Source organism: Ptychodera flava, chromosome 7, assembly GCF_041260155.1.
Source record: "Ptychodera flava strain L36383 chromosome 7, AS_Pfla_20210202, whole genome shotgun sequence".
Lineage (NCBI taxonomy): Eukaryota > Metazoa > Hemichordata > Enteropneusta > Ptychoderidae > Ptychodera > Ptychodera flava.
This window is the reverse complement of record NC_091934.1, coordinates 19,358,653-19,381,830: the sequence shown is the minus strand read 5'-3', so window position 1 is coordinate 19,381,830 and position 23,178 is coordinate 19,358,653. Positions and strand designations below refer to the sequence as shown.

The 23,178-nt window shown below is 37.3% G+C and overlaps 2 protein-coding genes across 2 annotated transcripts in view; one reads left to right on the top strand and one right to left on the bottom strand.

Annotated features, from left to right (window-relative positions):
- LOC139136967 (uncharacterized) overlaps positions 1-23,178 on the bottom strand; it is a 412,563-nt gene that overhangs the window by 308,173 nt on the left and 81,212 nt on the right. The gene's annotated exons all lie outside the window — the stretch shown is intronic.
- LOC139136956 (putative N-acetylated-alpha-linked acidic dipeptidase) lies at positions 205-22,378 on the top strand. The gene is made up of 17 exons (XM_070704830.1): positions 205-330; positions 5,538-5,886; positions 6,714-6,851; positions 10,846-10,993; positions 11,517-11,648; positions 12,462-12,651; positions 13,868-13,973; positions 14,460-14,635; positions 14,922-15,041; positions 15,598-15,680; positions 16,305-16,436; positions 16,808-16,896; positions 18,971-19,061; positions 19,749-20,013; positions 20,700-20,781; positions 20,962-21,060; positions 22,136-22,378. The coding sequence occupies exons 2-17, from the start codon at positions 5,567-5,569 to the stop codon at positions 22,332-22,334; spliced, it is 2,370 nt and encodes a 789-aa protein (XP_070560931.1). The 5' UTR covers positions 205-330; positions 5,538-5,566; the 3' UTR covers positions 22,335-22,378.

Here is a 23,178-nt window from a genome sequence, read left to right as displayed (position 1 = left end):
CAAACTAGAAAATTCTGCCGGTATTTATGTATCGCTATTTACTTGTCTACGGTTTTCGATTCATAAAAAAATAATTATCTAAAAGTTAACGGACAAATTTTAGCCGAATAGGTAACTGCAAATTAAATTGTTGAACTCTTTATGGATGAAATAAAGTTTGAAAACAGGCTGCTCTCGCGCCCACATTCGAAAGTGACGACTCCGCTCCGTCGATGTTGTACGTCTTTGCGGTTCGGGGAAACACTCGTTTTTGCACCTCCCACCAGGTAGTTTTTGTAGAAACTGAGGTGTCAACCCGACATTTCTGATTCGCAGATCACTCTCTTAAAGGTTTGTGAAAATTTCAATGTCTTAACCAGTGACAATTTCAAGTTGTCATGTTTGTTATGGTTTTGAAACCATGTGGACATGCTTGCCTTGGCGCGGTGCCATGTTTGTTGTCATTGCCATCTGGCGCGGAAAATGCATGTGTGTTGACGGTTGAATGTGTAGGCGTGACCACGTTAGCCGGTGTCTATCATACGTCCTACTTGTTCTACGCCCGTAGAACTGGCATGTATTCGTATCAGTTGAGTGCATATAAAATCATAGCTGTGGGCACACAGTCCATGTAGCCGACAATGAGATGCAAATGATATGCGGTCAAGGTCTCCTCAACTAACTTTCAGCTGGTTCTTCACTTTCTAGCTGCAGTCCCTCCACCAAGGGGAGGGACTGTGCTGTGACATTCAACAAACATCGATAGCTTTGCTATTCTGGCCATCGTACACACACGGCCTCATCAAGTCTCCGATAGGTCTGTTGACCCATGATCATCATAAACCCTCGCTTTCTTTAGGGATCTATGGTTGACCTTATTCCAACTCTCCGGGACATGCAGGTCGCCAGTGGCATGTGCCCTCAGATTACTTTCCTATAGCGTCTCACATTCCAGAAGCGCTTCAGAAATTCATTCAGGACAACACGGTGTTCTTTCATTTTTGCACATGATATATGATTATTATGTGCACAAGAGATGTTGTTTTCTGTTTTTTATTTTGTTTTGTCTTTTCGTGTTTTGCTCGTCTTTATTCGATAAAATTCAGAATATCAATTTTACAAATTTAAATAATTATATTTTATAAAATTAATAGTATAATGGTTCTACTGCAGAATGTTAAAGGGGACGCTGAGTGTTCTGTAGACACAATAAGCTGAAGAGATCACATGATGTGATGGCGGTGCACACAAATCCATGTGTACAAACACATAAGGAAATGCGTATGTTTCTGCATGCGTATGTTTCTATGCATGTTTGTGCATATGGCTTTTTTTTGTACCATGGTGAGTCGAATTCTTGGATTGACCTATTGTCCAACACTAACATTCCATGTTAGTCAACATGACGGAGAGATCCCCCAAACCAATTCATGACAGTCTTATACAGTTGTAGGTCTACATTTGTAATTACCACTACACATACTGATAGTTGCAAAGCTAAGCAGCCCTCAATAACCTGAACCAGAGAGACAATTCAGCGGTATTTCATGAATAGCAATACCGTATGCCCTGCTTTCATGCAACACCTTTGACGCTAGCCATAAAAGGGTTAAAAGGAAAACTTGTTTTGACACAGAGTAGCAGCTGCATGTATGTCGCGTTAGGAATTCTGCCTCGTATTAATCATTGTATGTATGATGACAGATATGAGGTTCCAAATCTTTCCCAAGGCTGTCTGTCTACCTTTATGGCTCAATTGTGTCACACTTGCTACTCACTCCTTATATTTTTACGTTTATGGTCATATGTCAGCCAGCATTCACCTCATAAAATAAATACCAAATTTCAAAACATTTGCCCCACTGTCGATAACTAGGAAAGTGGCTTCCATTGCATGAAATAATTTGATAAATAAGCCTCAATATGACCATCAGCATAATCATATTCTGGTCAGAGTGCATTCCTGAAATTTTTGTTTTTGGTAACTTTTAAATTGTTTTGTTTTGTTTTGTTTGTTTTTGTTTTTATAGCAGACACTTGAGTTATCAAACACCTGAGGTGCTTAGTCTATAGTGTAGTCAAAGTACAGTATCTGTATAAGGTGAGGTCTGTGTTGCTCAGAGGCAAACCCTTGTTTTTCAGTAAATTTTAATGGCTTCAGTTTTTGCATTTGTGGATTCTTTGGATTGGTTCAGTGCTATCATGAAATATGTGAAGGTGGAAGAAAAAATAAACCATTAACTATTTAGAGGAAAAGGGAGATACAAAAGCAAATTAGATATTTAAATGATAATACATTTAAATTATAACAAAATGATTAAACATGGAAATTGAATTACTGATGCATGTACAGAAAACACTCTGAACCATTTGTGTGTTGTGTCAGATAGCTTGCCCTGAAACTAGGACACAATCCTAAAGGGAAGGTTTTGTATCCTGAACTGTGGTATGTAGTGTTTTGATCCTACAGTTTGGAGAAGGGCCTGACACTGAGGTCACACAGCAGGTTGTAAGCTCATTTAGGCTTTACAGCATATAATGTAATTGATCCCTCACTTGTGCAGTGCTATTACACAAAGCCTCAGGTGTACATCAATATTGGGTTATGTGACTTCAAGTGTTGAATTTCACTTCCTTAAAGCAATGCCTTCACGTTTAGAAACAAACCAACGTATGAATATGTTCAGTTCAGTTGGTGGTCAGTCCACTTTAAAAGCACTCAGATTCAGACAGAAAACTGTAAATCAGTGTTCAGAGTGGCTGTGCGACAGTACTTGAGAATGTTTTCAGTGTATGATATTTTATTCGTACAACATATTTTTTTTTTGCACCTACAGTAGGTGCCAATACAGCAGGATTTTCGGTGTGTGTGTGTGTGTCTGTCTGCATCTGTGTGTGCATCCATGGGTGTATGCATGTGACGATGTGTGTGAATGTACAGATCTGTGTTACTCTGTCTTATTGGTACTGTGTGGAAATGGAAAAAATGTTTGAAGGTTTAGGTTCATTGATCTACATGTACATGACATTCACCGTTTAGTAGATGGCACACTTGTGATAACACAGTATTGTGATTTATGTATATATTTGGCACATGACAAAAGCTGTCTTTGAAATTTGTAGGTGTGTCAAATTTGAAACTTAACAAGTTTGTGTTCAAAATTGTGCAAGGGCACTGCTTTATGTGTTCATACCCATTTGGAAGTACTTAAAGCCGCAATTTTTAATCCCAGGTTCTCGCATTAGTGGAGTTCTCCTCCCAGTCAAGCACTTGGCCAGTACGATGTTTGATTTCTATAACATTAATTACACAAACTGATCTCCATCTTTTGCCACCTTTTGCTAATCCTGCAAACAGAGTTTATACAAGCGTTTGATTGACGGTCGGTTCAAATCACCAATGGTCATTGATTCCCCACCACCAACGCTCGAATTTCCTGAAAGAGTGTCTTCCAGTTGCATTAGAATTTGAATATAACTACAGTGTTCAATCGGCAGCAGCTTCGCGGTGACCACTTGGTAGTCTATCTGCATTTTTGCGGCCGGAGAAAACTAAAAAGTGGCATTTTTTGCTCACGTGTTTACACAGGTGAGCATATGTCGCAGCGATGTCTGTCTGTGTGTCTGTCTGTCTGTCTGTCTGTCTGTCTGTCTGTCTGTCTGTTGGTCCGATATCTCAAAAACGGCTTATCAGATCAGAATCAAATCTGGTACATAGATTCAGTTAGCAAATGGCAAGAACTGATTAGTTTTTGGTGGTTGTGGCTTTCATACTTTTTGCGTATTTGCAAATAAATGATTTTAGAAAAACGGATATTCATTAAAAACGACTACACACAATTTGATGAGATTTGCTACAAATGTTGATCACACCTAGATATATCAGTTGTGGGAACTATTAAGGGTGACATGAAAGAGAGTTGCTAATTTGCATATTTAATGAACTTTCCTAATTAGGGATATATGTCTGATTTGACTCGATCAAAATCGACCAAACTTGGTATGTATATTAAAGATACTATGATTTATTAAACATTGAAAGTCATTAAGCGTTTTAACTGCAGCCAATTCCCAATTTACAATACATATTTAATGAACTTTGCTAATTAGAGATATATTTAAATTGACTGGACCAAAGTTGATGAAACTTGCTACATGTATTGAAGCTACTATGATGATACATTTTTGAAAGTCATTAAACATTTTACTTCAGCCAATTCCCAATTTGCATACGGTATTTAATAAACTTTCCAAATTAGGGATATATATCTGAATTAACTTGATTGTAGTTGTTGAAACTTGCTATATACATCAAAGATATTGTGATATAATATTATTGAAAATCAAAAAACATCTTTACTTCAGCCAATTTCTAATTTGCATATTAAATGAATTTTCATAATTAGGGATATTTATCTGAATTGACTTGATCAAAATTGATGACACTTGCTATGTACATCAAAGACACTATAAACAATATTATTGAAAGTCATTAAGCATTTCTCTTCAGCCAATTCTTAATTTGCATATTAAATGAACTTTCCTAATTAGAGATATATATCTAAATCAACTTGACAAAACTTGCGACATAATATTGCAGATACCATGATACAACATTGTTGAAAATCATTAAGCATTTTTACTTAAGCCAATTCCTAATTTACATATTTAATGACCTTTGCTTATTAGGGATATACAGTGTACATGTATACTGGATTCACTTATCAAAGTTGGCAAATCATGCTATGTACATTGATGATTATACCAGATTAAAACAATATCAAAAGTCATTTCACATTTTCATGTCAGCTAATTTATAATTTGCATGTCTAATGAGATTTCACAGCTCGGCATATATGGCTTGAAGGACTTGGCCAACAGTGATTACACTTACTGTATAAAGTGATGATACAATTACAGCAGTAAAGGAACTTTGATATTTTTATTTCAGCTAATTACATATTTGTTCATGACCTAATCGGCGGTGATTATTGTTCGTTACATTGATCATAATATTTTCAATGAAGTTGCAAACATGTGGCAAAGGTTAAAATTTACACATAACTGCAATATATATTGAAACACGTGAGCATTTTCAGTTCATATCTGGTCTGTAGTGTGTTGCCTGTTTGGTGTCCACTTACACAATGAACGTCGCCATAGCTTGGCGCCCTTTTAAAGGGAGGCTCCGCCTTTAATAAGCCATATGCAAGTTTTCAAATTCTAACCATCTCATGAAACTTTTGTTAAGTGAGGTAGATTGAAAAATTACAAAAAATATATCTCGAGGGTCATTACTACAATCTGTATCTCGTTGAAAATGCCCTCTGACACCGCTGAGAATACCCTAATGTGCAAGAAACTAAGGAGAATCAGTGTTGTTATGTTGAAAATACTTTTACAAATATTTTGGAATTCGGAGCCATTGTCTGTCTATAAATATTTTGTGTTTGCCAACTCAATTTCAGAGTGTTCCATATTGCACATAGCAATATTTAGCAGTCATAGAATTGCTTGCCAAACCTTAAAAATAGAACTAACATCCTGTTTTTTTTCAGAGGAGGGACAGTAACTGCCAGCGTACAGGATGAGCACTAATGACGACAGAGGGACAGCGTATAGCCGATGGGAGGCAGAACCCGACACCATCGACATCGGCGTTGACTATCATCGGCCACGTGAAACCACAAGATATCCAGAATGGTGTGCCGGAAAACAGGGAACGGCTCTGAAAATATTCCTGGCTATTTTGATTTTCATGGTTGGGATCATACTAGGCTATCTGACGAGGAGGCACCTGGTGCGAATCAGCACAGACTGTGACGATCTCATGTTTGGATACAGTCAACAGAATGGCGACATGCTGAAAAGGGAACTCAAAGCCAAAAATTTGGAAGAGTTTCTTTCGTAAGTGTTTGTGTACTTTGTGTGGGAATTCAATTTGGCAAAGCTCAGTGACTTTACAGCTTCCTCATGTATTGTTCAGAAGATTAGCAAGGATAGGGTGTTTTGTTTCTCGGTTCAATGCTTTCACCACCATGGTTTGGTCCAAAGCCATTGAAATCAATAGTAATTATGGACCTATTTACTGGTAATTAGAGGTGAACAGCCTAAGTTAACCTCTGACTGAGATGTGTCTTTTTGCATGTTGATGTGCAACACCTACGGAACTTAAAAAATTTCTGAAAAATCATTATTGCTCCAAAGTTTGTAATACTCATGAATTCCCAGATTTGAACAGATTTCAACAGATCCTCAATTAAGTTCAGGGTTGTCAAAAAAGGAAAAAAAAACTGATTTTATTCAATGATATGACTCTCTTGCTTTCTCAGATATTTGAAGATGAGAAATCCTAACTGACATTGGAATTGGAAAAGGACACAAAATCCATGCAAATGTTGAAACTTTGTACAAATTTATATTTCTCATTTGTGACTTTTTGGTTGAATTTCTTTTTTAAGTTTCAATGTGTTCCTTACACTACAAATTCAAATTCTTGAGCATTTTCTTCCAAAGGAAATTTTCGGAATGATGCATTTTATGACATGTTTCAGTCTGCTTCTTTCAGAGTGTTCAATTTGTACTGAAATCTTTTCCTGTAAGCATTTAATGCTTAGACTGAGCACATACATGTACCTTTTTCAAAGCATCAACTTAGATGGCGGTGTCAATTCTTCTTGCTAAGACACTCTATCAGGAAGTGCTCCTAGTATGGTCACTTTTTCCAATTTCAGATATTTCTCCAGTGCATCTCACCCTGCCGGAAGCATCAACAATTCCCAAAGAGCTCAGTATATCTCACAGAAATGGCAGGAGTACGGATTTGCAGTGCAGTCAAAATCTTACAATGTACTACTCTCCTTCCCAAACAGGTGAGATGACATGTAACACTAGTTAAAGCTTTCACATAGTTTGCATTTTTAAATTTAGATTCTGATCCAACTACATCTGCATAATGTACTACCAAAAAAGACAATTTTTACCAATTTGCAAACACTTGAAGAATATGCAGAACATATGTAATATGACAAAACCAATGTCAAGGTGAGAATACCTCAAAGCAAATATCATGTACCACTGACTAACGAATGATATCTTTGACTTACGAAAAGTTTGCATGGCTACATGTATGTATTGATAGCTGGGCTGACATGAGGAATTATCAAGAAATTTGCTGACTTGACACAGAGAGTTCAGAAATTTGAGAGTTCAAGAGTAAATTATTATTATTATTTTATTATTAATCTTTATTTCAGGCCATGAATGCCCATAATATAAAATAAATAGATGCAAAAAAATATACAGAAGTTAAAAAAGAGCAAAAAACTTAATAAAGAACCTTTCTATAATGTTTCCAAAAAGCTGAATGAAAATATGAATCAGACTCTACACAGGTAAGGATAACTGGGTTTTCACTCACGGACAGACGCTTGCAAAATGCGAACAGCAGTCTGCGGTGAAGGGAAGCAAAATTAAAGATGTTCTTGGTCACAAAATTGTGACTAATACTGACGTCACGCTTCAGGTCAAAAATCAACCTCAAGGCATTATTATAAGCTATCCTCAGTTTTGACATTATTTTAGCACTAAAATTACACCACACGTTCAAACAATAAACACTATACAAAAAGCTTTTAAAAGGACACATTTACTTTCTGAGAGCACTGGCCAAAGTTACGAACAATAAAATTAGCTCTCGCATAAAACTACGAAGCTGTCTTTGCATATCTGCATCGTCCATCCCAGTGGAGGACATAATGTAGCCAAGATATTTCTTCGAACTAACAAATTTAAGAGAATTACCATACAAATATACATGAGGAACCTATCCTGCTTCCAAGATTTCGGAAAAATAGCCATACACTCAGTTTACTCAGTATGAAAGAGAATATCATGCTCGTTACCATAGTGTTCACAAATGTTGATCAATTTTTGTAGAGCTTTCACAGATGGACAAATCAAGGCCAGATCGTCAGCATAAAATAAGTGATTCATAATATGATTCGCTAAATAACATCCTACGCCAGCAGACTGTAGCTTACTACTTAACTGGTCTACATAAATAGCAAACAGTTTTGATGAGAGAATACTTCCTTGTCGTACGCCATTAGAAACTTGAAAAGGATTGGAATCAGCTGATGCCCAGTGGACGAAAAACAGCTGATTACTATACCAGTACTGCAAAATACGAATAATAAACAATGGAATGTTGCGACTGATCAATTTTCTAAACAAAGTCCAGTGGTTGACCCTGTCAAATGCTTTCGTGGCATCCATGAAACACAGAAAAACTGGCGAATTTTGCCTTTTATAAAAATCAACAATTTCCTTAAGCACAAAGATACACATGTCAGTAGAATGTTTGCTTTTAAAGCCGTATTGAAGAGCACTAGTTTCTATAAATGAATCAATCCTGTGTAAGATACATAATTCCAAAGTCTTCGAGATAGCTGTTACAATTGCAATGGGCCTATAGTTGTCAACGGATGTAAGATCTTTTGACTTATCTTTCACAATAGGGCATATCGTAGCACACATAAATGTGTGGGGAAAATAACCATGTATAAAGAAACTGGTAAAACACAAACTCAATAGAATGTATAAAATTGAGCTAGCATAAATCAAATGCTCTGCGGCAATGCCGTCTTTACCACTTGCTTTTCCCTTTTCAAGCATTTTAACACAACGAGTAATTTCGTCTACAGTAACCACCATATCTTTGTGAAAATAAATTTCTTTCAATGACGACAACACAAAATGCTTGTCATTGCAGTTTGAAACTGAGTTAAGCAGCTTCTCATAGTGATTTTTCCACATGTCAGCAATGTTGTCGTGCCCACAGCAACCACCTACGTTAGTTGGAAGGGGACAGCTCCGAGTAGCGGTAACAGATTTCCAAAATTTGCGCGAACCTCCCTGCGTCAAATTGTTAGCTAATGCATCCGCCTTAGCTTGACCTTCATCCCTTTTACATGCCCTGAGTACAGAACAAAACTTAGCACGAGTTTTACGCATGAGATCAAACAGCGGACAAGTTCTTGGCCTACCATTAGCGGTCCATAATTTAAACGCATCGCGAGCGGCATTATGAAAGTTACGCACATGCTCATTCCACCCTGGAACTACATTATGTTGAAACCCGTTCCAGCAGACGTAGGAGGAATACTATTGTGAGCTGCTGTAGTAAGACTAGTAACAATATTTGAGTACAGAGAGTGCAAACCGTCAATATGGTCGATATTCTTACAATTACAGTCACGACACTTTAAAGCATCTACTGGCAAATCTATAACACGAAGTCAACAGATTTCAAGTACATGTATGCTGTACCACTGATACTCATAATCACGCAGCAAAAATCCTTTCATAGGCACAGAGAGTGATAGGGCAGATAAGTTTATCACAAGTATAGTGAAACCTGTCTATTAAAGACACCTACAAGAACAGAAAGAGTGTCCTTAGAGGTGTTCTTAACAGACAGGTAAAATTCTATTCAAATGGTAACTGTTGGCTTGATAAATCTGCCCTTAATGAAGAGGTGTCCTGATTAGAAAGGTGCCCGTAAGGACGTTGACAGGTTTCACTGTATATGCAGTGTACGACCCTCTTAACCCTTTGCACCCTGGCCCCCCTGGTGACCTATGACATCATGCAGACATTTTTGTCCGAGCCAGGTTCAAAGGATTAATACATTGCACTTTTACAGTCTTGTCAAGAGTTTCAATATTATTACGTACATTTCTTTTCTTTCATATATTATCAGATTATTATTAAACCCACCAGAATTTATGCCAAATTACGTCATAGATAAGAGGCATCGTCCCCACACAGCACCAAGGTCTTGGAAAGGACAGTCCTGAAGTGTACGATTTATGAGGACATAGATCCAAGCATTAAAATCAAAGTTTACAAGCAGAGCAAAACATAGTCTCTCCAGAATTCCTTATGTGTCAATTGCGTTGTGTCATCACATGCTGACTTACTAGGCATGCATTAAGCGCATCAGCCAAGCGTGGAGAACAAAAAGTCAGGTCACACAGCTAAGAAATCAGCAGAATTGTATCATGTAAATTTATTTTTTGGCTAGTCGTTTTAAAATTTGACACACACGCTGTTTGAAAATAATAATCTAATGGCTGCAGAGTTTTGCGGATGTTTATGTAGAATACTTGTTAGGTCAAAGGTCAAACAGTGTCTAATGACACCAAGGGTTATAGATTTCATGTTTATTGATATAGAAATTTACCACAAACCAAAACTTGACATGTTACAGACGTAGGTATAAAATAAAAGACATTGGATCATTGCAGTGTTTGTGTTGCATGACTGTCTACAAAATCTGCATAGAGATTTGAAAGCTAGCCACCTGATACATATTTTACAGTCAGACTTATAGTACACATGGTAAGGAGGGAAATCATGTGAAACGATAGCAACTGTTGGCCCTTCAACTCTGACACCCCCATTTCTCTGTGGGTAGATCCATCCATTCAACTGAAAACAGTTGGGATCAAGCAAATTTTGATAGTGAAAGGGTTATCAACCAGCCGTTTTCCTGCCAGGCCTACATGTATCACTTCCTGATCTGCCAAGTCAGTAAAAAGCAGTATTGAACCAAACCTACATGTATGTCCACCAGCATGGCGTGGTATGTTATAAAGAGTTTTAAGTAGGAAAAATGTTGTTAACAGTATCTGGGTTTTCTGGGGCTTTCAAATGTTCAAGTCTGTGTACAACATGTGGACATCCTATGATGCTCCTTCACTGGTGGTGATATAGACTTGAACTTGGCAGGATAGTGGGGTTTAACTGTATCAGAATCGCCAAGTAAAACAAACCTCAAGCTGTAGTTTTGTTTTGTTGCAGAGAGGCGCAAAACAAAGTCGCTGTGATGAATGATAAAAGAGCAGAAGTGATATCCATCGTACCAAAGGATGGATCAGCTGCAGATGTTGATCAGCCATTTGTCGCATACAGTATGTGCCCCACTGGCTCTGACCCATGCATACAGGAAGTACGTAAACACGTTTTCATGATGAAAAATCAGAGAAAATACCGCCATAGCAATTTAAATATGAAAACGTCAAAACAACATACAACAATGACAAGTGATACCTCAGCATTACAGAATATGATGAGAGCCATGAATCAAAAAGAAATTTAAACCGAGATTACCAGGGAAAATGATGGTATCATCAATATTACTTTGAAGTGGGTGGCCCACAGTCAGTTTTCTTATGGTAAAAAAAGTTTCTGCGAAATTATTTTATGTATGATCTATTTATTTACTTATAAAGTTATGTGTTACATTTATGGAAAATCAGGACCAATTTCACTTTGTGTACACCATTTTATGTTGACAAGAAATAGGATCAATCAGATTTTGTTAAATTATTTCAAATTTTATAGTTTGACTATGAGAAAATGTTGTAGCTTTCAAACGTCCATATTAATAGCAGTTTAACAAAATCTTTTACTGTTTTTATATACATGAATGTCCAGTCATGTATGTTTTTGTCTCATTTTGGTCATACCAGAACCAACCTGTTTATGTGAACTATGGAAGAAAAGAGGACTTTGAAAAACTGAAGACGATTGTTGGTGATGATGATGCCGCTAAGGATAAGATTGTTATCTTGAGATATGGAAAAATCCATAAAGGAAACATGGTATGTGAGTGTGTACAGTGAGTTTCTTACAGCCTGTGTATATTTTCCATACATCTCCCTCTCTCTCTCTCTCTCTCTCTCTCTCTCTCTCTCTCTGTGTTCATGTGTGTACATTCTATGGAATTTTCCAGGGATTTCACTATTCTACACAATATCTTTGATCATGAACAAAACCTTCCTTGCACAGAATTCAAATCTCACAAAATTTTTGTCAAGTTAATATTTCTGATTACATTGCTCACGACTTCGGAAAGACGATTTGTCACTGTAACCAGGTATTGCTGCTTTACAGTAGTATGCACCTCGAAAGTTAAAATCTTAAATTTTTCGTCTGACTGTTGTTTTTCCATGAAAGTGTATGAGTTTTTAATAACCCCAGGGGAATATTAAAGAGGTTGAGATACAGTGCAGACAAAATTGATCCAATAGCTTAACCCCTTGAGCACCAAAGTCTATTTTTGTCCCCTACATAAAATATACCCCTGTCAATATTTCTCAGTTTTTTGCCAACATTTTGAGAAAAAACTATAGCCAATGAAATGTGATGTCCATTTGGTCCAAAATTATCTAAAAATTACAGAAAAATTCATAAAAATTGGTAAAATTTTGTACTAAAATTTTGGCAGGAGAAATTACAGCGCTCAAAGAGTTAACTGTCAATACATACCGGTATGTGGCAGGTAATGCATAATGCATGAATGCTTTCATTAAAATAAGTGTTCATCTCAATGGATTTGTATACTCCTTACTTATCAGTGAACCATGCTTAATGAATTTGTGAGTAAATTAATCTTTCTTTCTTTCTTCTTTCAGGTGAAAAATGCAAAGGACGCCGGCGCCATTGCTGTGGTTCTGTTTCCGGATAGCAAAGACTACGCCTCGGATGGCACAGAGCCAGAAAAAGTGTATCCAAACACATGGTGGTTGCCTGGCAACGGCACAGAAAGGAGCACTGTGTACCTTGGCAACGGAGACCCACTCACACCTGGTCTACCTTCCATAGGTATGAACCGTATGTGTATTGCAATAATGTGAATTTAAAAAACTCAAAGAAAGTGAAAGTACGTGTTAGGGTCAATCATTACTGGATTCTCGACAAATTCCTGGCTATCACCAATGCTTTCAAGCTCAGTTTTCAAACAACGTTCACGACCATGAAGGGAGAAACACCCTCTATGAACTGTTCTCTATCCCTAGTCCATCACAGTTTACTAGCAATTTGAAAACATTTCTAACACCTTGCTAGATTAAACTGCCATCATGAATATCAGTCCTTTCATTGTTGTAGGAAAATACACTCGTCAAAACAAGGCTAGAATGATTAAAGTTTTCCATGCATGAAATATGAGACACTCATTAAATCTACATACATGTATAATATTTCATTTTCATTGCTTGAGGAAACAATATTTATGCAGTTTTGTGATAAATTAATGTAAGCAGGATATAAGTTGTTTAAACATTTACTCAGTATGTCAGTCTGAAATGCCCCAGATGCTTGGTCTGGCTGAGTAATGTTTTAATAATTCCTTGTCCTCAGTGTGCCCTTTGACAGATGGCATTTCCGAATTCTTCTGAGTCAGTTTAGGAATTTCTAAACTTTTCTTAGCATCAGCCCTGCGCAAGGGCATGTAAACAATGTAAAATTTCCTTCTAAACTCTTCTTTGCAAGCCCTGTATCAGTACATCTAACATGTAAAATTTCCTTCTAAACCTGTCTGTGCAACATCCCTGTAACAGTGCACATACTATGGAAAATTTCTCTGCATCAAAAAGAATTTTCCTGAGTCAATGGCCCATTGATTTAGTTAAGAATTATAAACCATACTAATACTTGTTTGTAGCTCAGATTTTCATTCTCTTACTTCAAAGCATTAACCCTTTGAGTGCTGTATTTTTTCCAACCAAAATTTTAGTGCAACATTTTCTGTAATTTTTTTGATAATTTTGGACAAAACGAACACAGCATTTCATTGGCCACAGGTTTTTATCAAAATTTTGGCAAAAATCTGAAAAAAATTGAGAGAGGTATATTTATAAGGGCAACAAAAATTGACTTTGGTGCTCAAAGGGTTAAAGTGGCTGGAGATGGTCTATTTCTCCCCTTAGAGAAAATGGTAAATCAAAATATCTGTTTACATTTCATTGAAGTGGGTCATACCACTACTTTTGTGTGGGGGTGATCAGACTCTTGATAGTGTATGTTTTTTTGTACCCAGCTGAAGCTTACCGTTTGAAGGAAGAAAACCTCAAAGGCACTTTCCCTGACATTCCAGCCCAGACTATTGGTTACGAAGATGCACAGAAGATATTCTGCGGCTCAAAGTAAGTCAGTTTATACTGGCTGTCCAGTGAAATGATCCCCATTGTTGTTCTTAACTTTCTCAAACATACATGTACATATAATGCTAATATATGAGAAACATTAATCGCATTCACGGCAAATTCTTTCAACATCCTGAACTCCCAGCCTTTGCAGAACTGCTGTCCACACCGGCTGCAAAAGTCGGTTTGTGCATATCTATGTGTTGTCATGTCTTCTCAGTGTAAACAAATTGCAATGTACCAATCTGTAGACATCAGCACCACAATAATATCTATCTATCAATCTATCTATTTATATATATATATATATATATATTTTGTGGTTTTTTTTGTTTTTTTTTTCAAACTATCATTCTCCATTAGAAAGAATACTCCAAATGTGCAAATATGAAGGGTTTTTGCATCTACTGAATATTTAGGCCTCAATCCCATACTATGAAAAGCCCACATTATATCAATGCTTTTTTCAACAAATGTGCTTTGCAGTATACTGAAAGGACCTGAGGCTCCAGATGAGTGGCAGGGGCCGGAAGGTTGTTCGTACAATGTTGGACCAGGGTTTACTGATCAAACCCTCACTCTGCAGCTGGTCACCCACAACAAAAGGGATGTGACGACAATCACAAATGTACTGGCCATGGTACAGGGATCTGTAGAACCAGGTGATTTGCTTATCATAGCCTAGTGTGTGTGTATTTCTGTCATGATGTATGCCAGAATCTCAGCAAATTTGCCCTTTATGTGTTAGAAAGCACACACCAATGAAATTGTACATCTCACATTGTGCTGAAATCTTCTTTTGTAACGGAGTTGCTGATTGGTCAGTTTTGTGCACATGGACTGGAATTTTGCTTGATTTGAATTTATGACCATGTAGAGTAATTGTGTTATTGGCTGATGACAAATCCATAGGAAACATTCATTTTGTTTTCTATTTTCTACCATCAGATCGGTACGTGATCATTGGCAATCACAGGGATTCCTGGACCTACGGTGCCATAGACGCTGGAAGTGGAACGGCCATTTTGATGGAGTTATCGAGAACGTTGGGAAAAATGCTGAAACAAGGTGAAAGGACTGTCCTAAGACACTTAATGATGGCGTAAAACTCTAGTTCAGATTGCTGTGTGTTTTGGTGAAGTTATTGAATTTTTTGCCAAATCAAATATGGCCTTAAACTTCCTCCAAATATTGGACAAATTGCCAAAAGAGTATTTAAAATTATTAACAAGTCTATCTACCGGTTAGAGTATTTTACAAGTAATCTAAATTTTGCAACTTTTTTAATGTTTTGCTTATCATTATGATAGAACATTAATGTCTTTCTCTGAAGGCATTGTACTGTTAACCTGCAGGGTTTACTTGAGATTTTGCTTATTGTGACATCAAGTCTATTGTAAAATGCTTCAAAGCCAGCAAAATTCAAATGCAAAGAACATTTTGCTTTTGAAGAACTTTTGATATTTTTGCATTTGTGTAACTTTATCGATGTTTGCTAATAGCAAGAGAGAAATTTATTTTAAAGTCAGCTGCGTGAAATATTATTATCCACTGCTGACTCGTCACTTCAAAACTGTGTTGTGTAATGCTTCAGACAACTAAGCAAATTATTTTTTCTATACAGGGTGGAAACCACGACGCACTATCATTCTTGCCAGCTGGGATGCCAAAGAGTTAGGAATGATTGGATCTACAGAGTGGACTGAGGTACACAAATAATTTTTACCAATTTTATTCTTGCCAAGGCCATCAAAATATTTCATACAATCATACATCCTTCTGGACAAATAACCAATTTTGATTGTGCTGATAGAACTTTCATATGGTATGTGTTCACACTTGTTCTGTAAAGAACCAGCAGAGTGTATTACTTTGGGGAGAATAAAAGTGACTTGTACATCAAACAAGTAATTTTTGGGTTTCCACCCATATGCCCACAGATTTTACTCTCTAGTTGGTACACAGTGAGGCCATGGGAAAGTTACAGCGACCACCAAAGTGATTCCTACATCAAACTTGATAATATTTCGCCATCTTTTTTGATACGTGGAACTTTCTCAGAAAACTTGGAGCACCTTTAATCAGTTGTTTCACCCTGTACAGTCATCACTACACCCTCTATGTACTGTCCGCACTCTGCCTGCACACTCCTTTCATGAATGAACCGTCCAACTTGTGTAACGCATTGTAGTTTGGAGAATGGCTTCATACACAAGCAAATGTGTAGAGGGTGAACTTCTACCCAAAGATACAAAGTAACTACATTCCTGATATATCACAACTGACAGACCGTAATTCTACCGTCACAAATAATTTATTTTGAATCTTCAGGAATATGAAAAGTTGCTGGGTAACAGAGCAGTTGCCTATATCAACCTGGATGCGGTTGTCATGGGAGACTACTCCCTGTCAGCCAGCGCCAGTCCACTGCTGAAAAGAGTCATCTATGAGTCAACTAAACAGGTAATCTCATTGGTCAATTTTGAAATTTAGAAATCAGAGTGCATTGTGGGTAGGTTAAGAAAGATGACTTCTTTAGAAATCAGAATGCATCATGGGTGATTCAGTGCACCTTGGGTCATACATAAATCATAGTGCATCATGGGTAGTTTCTTTAACCATGGTGATCAATCACTTACAGAGATTTAATCTGTGGATGGAGGCAAAAATTTTGCCCTCACAGACAAAAATTTTCAGTTCACCCACTGATCTTTGAAGATTTGTTGAAGGTAGTCAATGTTGAATACTTGCACATCTAAGTGATGTTCACTGTAAAGCCGTAGTCTCATCACCTCACCTGGTTCTTCTACTCCAACTGTGATGTCTGTCAACAGGTTGATTGCCCTCATCATGAAGAGATGTCAGTTTATGAAAACTGGAATGCAAAACTCAACATGAAATATGGAGGTGAGACAGTGCCAAGGTAAGTGTATTATTGTACAGTCTCATGTTTAGTATTGTATGACGTGTTTGCGTGGGTCTCTGTGTAACATATATGGTATACTTGAAAGTTTTGTTGTGTACTACATTACAACCTTATTCATCCAACTAGCTTAAAAAGCACTTATCAGAACAGCAATGAAATCAATGATGATATTACCGTTGGTTTTAGGGAGTGTCATAATATATCAATCCTCTTTATTATATCCCTATCAAAATGCTCTGTGGCAGTAAATTCCATTGTTTTATCAGCAAGTCAAATGATTCAAAAGAATGTCCAGAAAGTTCTGGATCTTGTCGTATTTTTTGCCATGTTCCTGCCAAAGCTGCAATAGATAGTCAACTCAGCCTGTACCCGCTCACTCCTTTTCAACAGTGTTTGTATGCTTTAGCAAAGATAAATGATAATATTGACAGATTTAATTTATGAAGTGAAAGGAGTAAATTATATCTATGACAAAACTTCATCTCTTCAAAGCTGAAGCCAGGATGAGAATGTTATAGAAGAGCGCCCTCTGTTGGATGCTGTTGAAGTTTTCATTTCAACAGCGAAGAGAACAAAATTAATTTGTTCATAAATTTTGCCAAGTGTTTGAAGCTGTCAGAGTATTATTTGTTAAGTCACGCCATAACAACCTCAAATGGTTTGAGTTACAGGCCTACCTAGACGGCAGCTGTGCCTGTATATCATGTCTATGTCACCCAGTCTGACCCAACATATGAAAAGGGTGTGAACTCTGACCTTTGCAGATTGCACACAAACTTTCCAGAGCCATTTATGCCCCAGTCATGAGTGGCCGTCTCACATACAAATATATTCATTATTAATCTCAGTTGTCAACAACATTTGGGAGATCAATTTTCTGAATAATGACATATTAATATGACTTTCAATCTACAAAGTACAAACCTCGTAATGTTGATGATCTTTAAAGGTAATAGTCATACCCTGTCTCATAAATAATCACCTATCCCATTTTGCTTGATAATTGATAACAATATATGAATCACTGTGTGTTTGGTCTAAGAGATTATTTATGATGGAAGTCTGATCAATACACAGAAACTATAGAATTGTGTTATTAAATAAATTTACAATAGTCTTCAAATGTGCATGTAATGTTGAAGTGGTGCTGTGATCAATCTCAAAAGCTGTGGGTATTAAATGTTTCACATAGCAAGTCATTTAATAGTGTGGATTTAAACCCTCGTCAACAGAAGATTCTCATTCCCATTAAATGGTTTTGAACACTGACATGCATAGTAATACCAAAGGCTCTCCGGTATGAGGCAATATGATGCAATGTGGCAAGATTTAGCATATCTGCAGATGTGAAACTTCATAGGCTGTTTGCATTAACCCTTTGAACGCCAGAGTCAATTTTTGTCTCCTTTATAAAATATAACTCTGCCAAGTTTTTCAGATTCGGACAATTTTTTTAGATTTTTTCCCAAAATTTTGATCAAAATCTGAAGCCCATGAAAAGTGATGTGAATGTGATCCAAAATTATCAAATAATTACAGAAAAATTCATAAAAATTAGCAAAATGTTGCGCTGAAATTTTGGTGGGAAAAATTACAGCACTCAAAGGGTTGACCCTTTCACTATGAAACTCTGTTCAGCTCTCAGGCTGTCTGTGGTGTGGGTGGACCTCACTACTGATAAATTGGGAGAAAAGTGTGAAAGCAGTAAACCATAAATGACTTTGTTAGAAATTTTCCAAAGTTAGATCTTTATCCATTCCTCAGAGATATTTTTTTTCAAGAAAAAGGTTGTGTCCCTGGCACATTTTCACACATTTGTATAGTGATAACAGTACAGATAGCCAAACCAAGGGATTGAGAAGCAAGACTTGTCACCATCACACCTGTAGATATTGTACCATATTCCATATACATTCAGAAAGACCATTTCCCCGTAGAATGTACAAAAAAAAATATCACATTATAATTATCGTTAATAAATTTGAGCAACATTTGTTGACGTTACCTTTCATTTCATATATAGTGCACGTAAAATAGCATCACCAATATAGTACACCCATTTTCATTTCAGGGTTGACATACTGGGGAGTGGAACAGACACACTACCATTCATTCAAACACTGGGCATACCATCCATGGAACTAACTTACACACATGATCCAGTAAGTTTTCCTCTTATCATAACTCTTTAAATCTTTACTCAGCAACCAACATTTTTACCAACATTTCCCATTCTAAGGTACAGTACAATTGTTCATATGCAACATTACTGTATAACATCTTCAACTTTTTCCAATTCGATACTGTGGGTTAAATTTGTAAAAATTTGTATCAAAGTTATCAAAATTACACTTGTCAAGTAACACTTAGAAACAGCCGGCAAATGTATTGCAATTTATTACAACCATTGATAGCTGATGAATTTATGACCAATGTCCATTTCCTTCCATCGATGTCCATATTCTCGTACATCCAGCAACATTTATGGCTTTTACATATCTAAGAGAATCAATTTAAAATTAATGCGGATAGTGTGTCACCCTGTGATAATTTACAGTACGCTTTTGTTTTAGGATTCAAGCTAATATGGTGGCCCGGAAACCACTGGTTTGGTCATCCTCTTCTTCTGCGAATCTATGAAAGTTCACGCCTGAGACATATAAATTTTCATCCTGCTCTGATATGCAAGACAAGTCTCCCTTCATTACCCCACCCTCCTCTCCTCTAAATATGCAGAAAACGCTCTGAGCACAGAATCAGGAATAATTGTGTTGAACCAAACCATTACAGGGAAACAGGTGAACCATTTCATTATACTGAAATTTTATTATTTAATCATCATTTCTCAGGCCAGAAACATTCAGATGTACCCGCTGTACGGCACAGCCTACGATGACTTCTACAGCGTCAAGCAGGTAACAGACCCGTCATTTATGATGCACCTCGCCATGGCTCAAGTCATTGGTATATCCCTGCTGCAGCTGAGTGACTCCCTGGTACTGCCGTTCAATGTCTCACACTATGCCATGGCCATCCAGCAGTACAGGGATGCGTTTCTGGACATGGAATATTTCAAGGACACGCCACAGAGCAGTGACATGGTGCCAATTGTCGGTGAGTGTAAATGGACAGTGATTGTTACTTTCATTACATTCAGACTTTCTCTTACCAATGGAAAGCTCAGCATCCAGAACACTTGGGTTTTTCGGAGTCTTGTCATTAATTTTTAGCCCATTTACCCCCAATTCTAGTGAAAAGGTCCACACTCACCATCGATAACAATCGTTTTCGGCCAAACCATGGTGGTGAAAGGGACTTCTTTACCATAGTACATATAGTCCTATAATTAAAGTTACCTAAATCACACCTTCACAGCCTTAAGTTCCATTGTTTTTAAATTTGCTGTCTGTTAAAGTCACCAGAAGCATGCTTCTTTAGCCCTTTGAGAGCCCTGTTTGGGAAGTTTGAAATCTTTGCATGATGTCATAGGCCACCAGAGGGGTCAGGGTTCAAAGGACCTGTTCACCCTCCTTTTCCTGTTGACAAGTCCACACACACCACCGATAACAATGGGTTTAGGGCAAACCATCGCTGTGTGAGTGTTAAAAGGTTAGAAGACAATCGCATATCACCTGTCAATAGCCTAAGTACACTTTCACCTTTTTGAGTTCATTAAGAATGCTAAACGCAACCTACCAGAGTCAAGTTTCTATCAGCAAAATGCAAGATCATCAGTAAAACATCAATTAAGTGCAACTATGCGAGTCAAATTCTTAATCTTGTTTTGTTTCTTTCAAAAGAGAGGCTGAAAATTGCTGTGGCCAATTTCAGCAGTGCAGCAGAAGACTTTGCAGACAGAGTAACCAACACTGCCATGACAAAGTAAGTGTTATCTTTATTCTTACCAGGTCTTTCTTATAGAAAAAAACAGTTGTGATCATTGTCAGTGTCAAAAACTTTCAGGGAGGAGCAACATTTTTGTGGTTGATGCTCTATGTTAGATGCCATGTGATCCAATCCTGGTGAGAATGTCCATTGTGATTAGATTCTTGTTTCTTGCAGTCCGTTAGCCGTCAGAGCCGTGAATGATCAGTTGATGCAGTTGGAGAGATCTTTCATTAGGAATGACATCGCTGTGCCAGGCAGATATCCACAGTACAAGTAAGCCCAGTGATTTGTAACTCTCAGCCACACTTCATATAGCTGGTTTTTAGGTGACCTTAGATTACAACCAGTCCAAGATCAAGACGCTATTCAGCTTAAGTTGCTCGCCAGCATAAGAAATCATAAAACAACACAATTGGTAACTGTGCAAAAAGTAATCTAGTGACAATTTTGACTATTTTCCCTGATAAAATTTGATGAAAATTTTCCCAATTGTATATCCTACAGGAATACCCAGGTGTTGGTGCCAGGTACATTACCGTATTCCTCCGATTCTAAGACCCCGCCCGTTTATAAGACCCCCCAGGATTATTTTATCAATTCGTAATTAGCTGTTAGTTCGTTTATAAGACCCCCCAGGGGGGTACACCCGAATTTTGACTGGAACAATAGAGCCATTGTCATGTAATGAGACCAGAATATCCACAGCACCTACGCTGCTTATCAAAGTCACAACAAGTGTCAAAGTGAAGTATCAAACCTCACACACACACGCACACTATTGTTGGGGTTTGGAACATGTCAATCGGGAAACAGTTCTATCATTTCCTGGCGATAAAACTACACTTGGATTTCACTATCTAAATGAACAATATAAAAGAGTTGGATTTTTAGCGTCTCAATCTAGTACAATATCGTCTTTCGTTACTGTCATTTTGCTACCATCAAAATAAGCAGATTTTTCAACATCTGATTATGTAAGAATCGAACATTTCGATGCAATTTGGCTACCATGAAATGAACATTTAGGATCGTCGGGTTTTCGGACTTGTCCAGCTGTATTACCTAACAGTGCATCATCTTGCACACAAGCTTTTTAAGTTCATTTCAGAATTTTCTCAAAATTTCCTCGCATCATCCTCACACCTGTACATGTAATTTGTAATATATTCCTGTGAAAGAGAGAACTTCCTTGTGTCAGTAGTGTGTCAATGAAGCCTAGAGGGCGCACTTCATTTGAATATCAATTTTTTTAATCAGCCCATAATACAGGAGCAGATAGAATCAAAAACTATCAGGCCAGGCTTTCACCATCATTTCTCATTCCAACAATCTTGTGGTCTCTCCACAGACATGTGTTGTTTGCACCGAGTTCAGAGAATGCCTACGAGGGAGTCAACCTTGCTGGTGTAGTTGACAGCATCATGGCAGCCAAGGCCAGCACGGACGATGAAAACAGCTGGGAAACCGTCAAGAGACAACTTTCTCTGGTGACGCTGTCAGTCCAAGCAGCTACAGCCAGCCTTCAGGATTCTATCGTCCTGTCGTAGTTTAAGCAAGTAGATGTGATACTATAGCAGGCCAGCAAACACTTGTATTTCCATCAGAAAGTTGTTCTCTTAGAAGGCCCTATGCCTATAACTTACCATAGCAAAGTAATGAATGGAGTCCATTGGACTCCCTATGTTGACGATAGTTAACACCATTTGCTGTGTGGGATTGATTGCTGGTCTAAACTCTTGCCGTGTAAAACACATGCTGTATCGGAGGTTATAATGTAGTAAAGCGGAATACATATTGCACAACTAAATGACACTTTGAAACCACAAATTGGTTAAAACTGTGTGCCAAGTTGATCTATCCACTGGATTGATCATGCTGATATTTTTATTATTGTTTTATCATTTCACAGATACTAAACCCATGGAAATTGTAGTACTAATGAATTTCAGGTTATACTCTCTCAGTGTGTAAAAACCAAAGTGCTTAAATTGAAGGAGTATGTGAAAGTCAGGATGTCCACGATTACAATTTTACTATAGTGACAAACTATTTGACATTGGCTAATTTTCCAAAACAGCGTATGAAAATCGGTTGTTTTCATTGTGTTAGAGTTTTTTGATGTCGCAAATTCAAGTTAGACCAACGTAACCATCGTAGGTAGTGATATTTCAAAACAAACATTGAAAGTCAGTAATCTGGAAAGCAGTAAAGAATAGTCTAGTCACCTATCAAAACCAAGTAGGACTAGTGTAGGGTAGTTTGAACCATGGTATCTTCTTGGTTTTGGCTCACTTTCTACAAACTTTAATCTGCTTGGTTTGGGCTGTAATCTTCAGATAAATGAATTTTAAAAAACCATTTTAAACTCATTCTTCTCTACCTCACCAAATC

What these genes read in the sequence shown, in the direction of transcription:
- LOC139136956 (XM_070704830.1), top strand. Translation starts at nt 5,567, where the DNA reads ATGAGCACTAATGACGACAGAGGGACAGCGTATAGCCGATGGGAGGCA. An exon ending in AAGATATTCTGCGGCTCAAA is followed by an intron (nt 13,974 to 14,459) that starts GTAAGTCAGTTT and finishes TGTGCTTTGCAG; the next exon opens with TATACTGAAAGGACCTGAGG. An exon ending in TCTATGAGTCAACTAAACAG is followed by an intron (nt 16,437 to 16,807) that starts GTAATCTCATTG and finishes GTCTGTCAACAG; the next exon opens with GTTGATTGCCCTCATCATGA.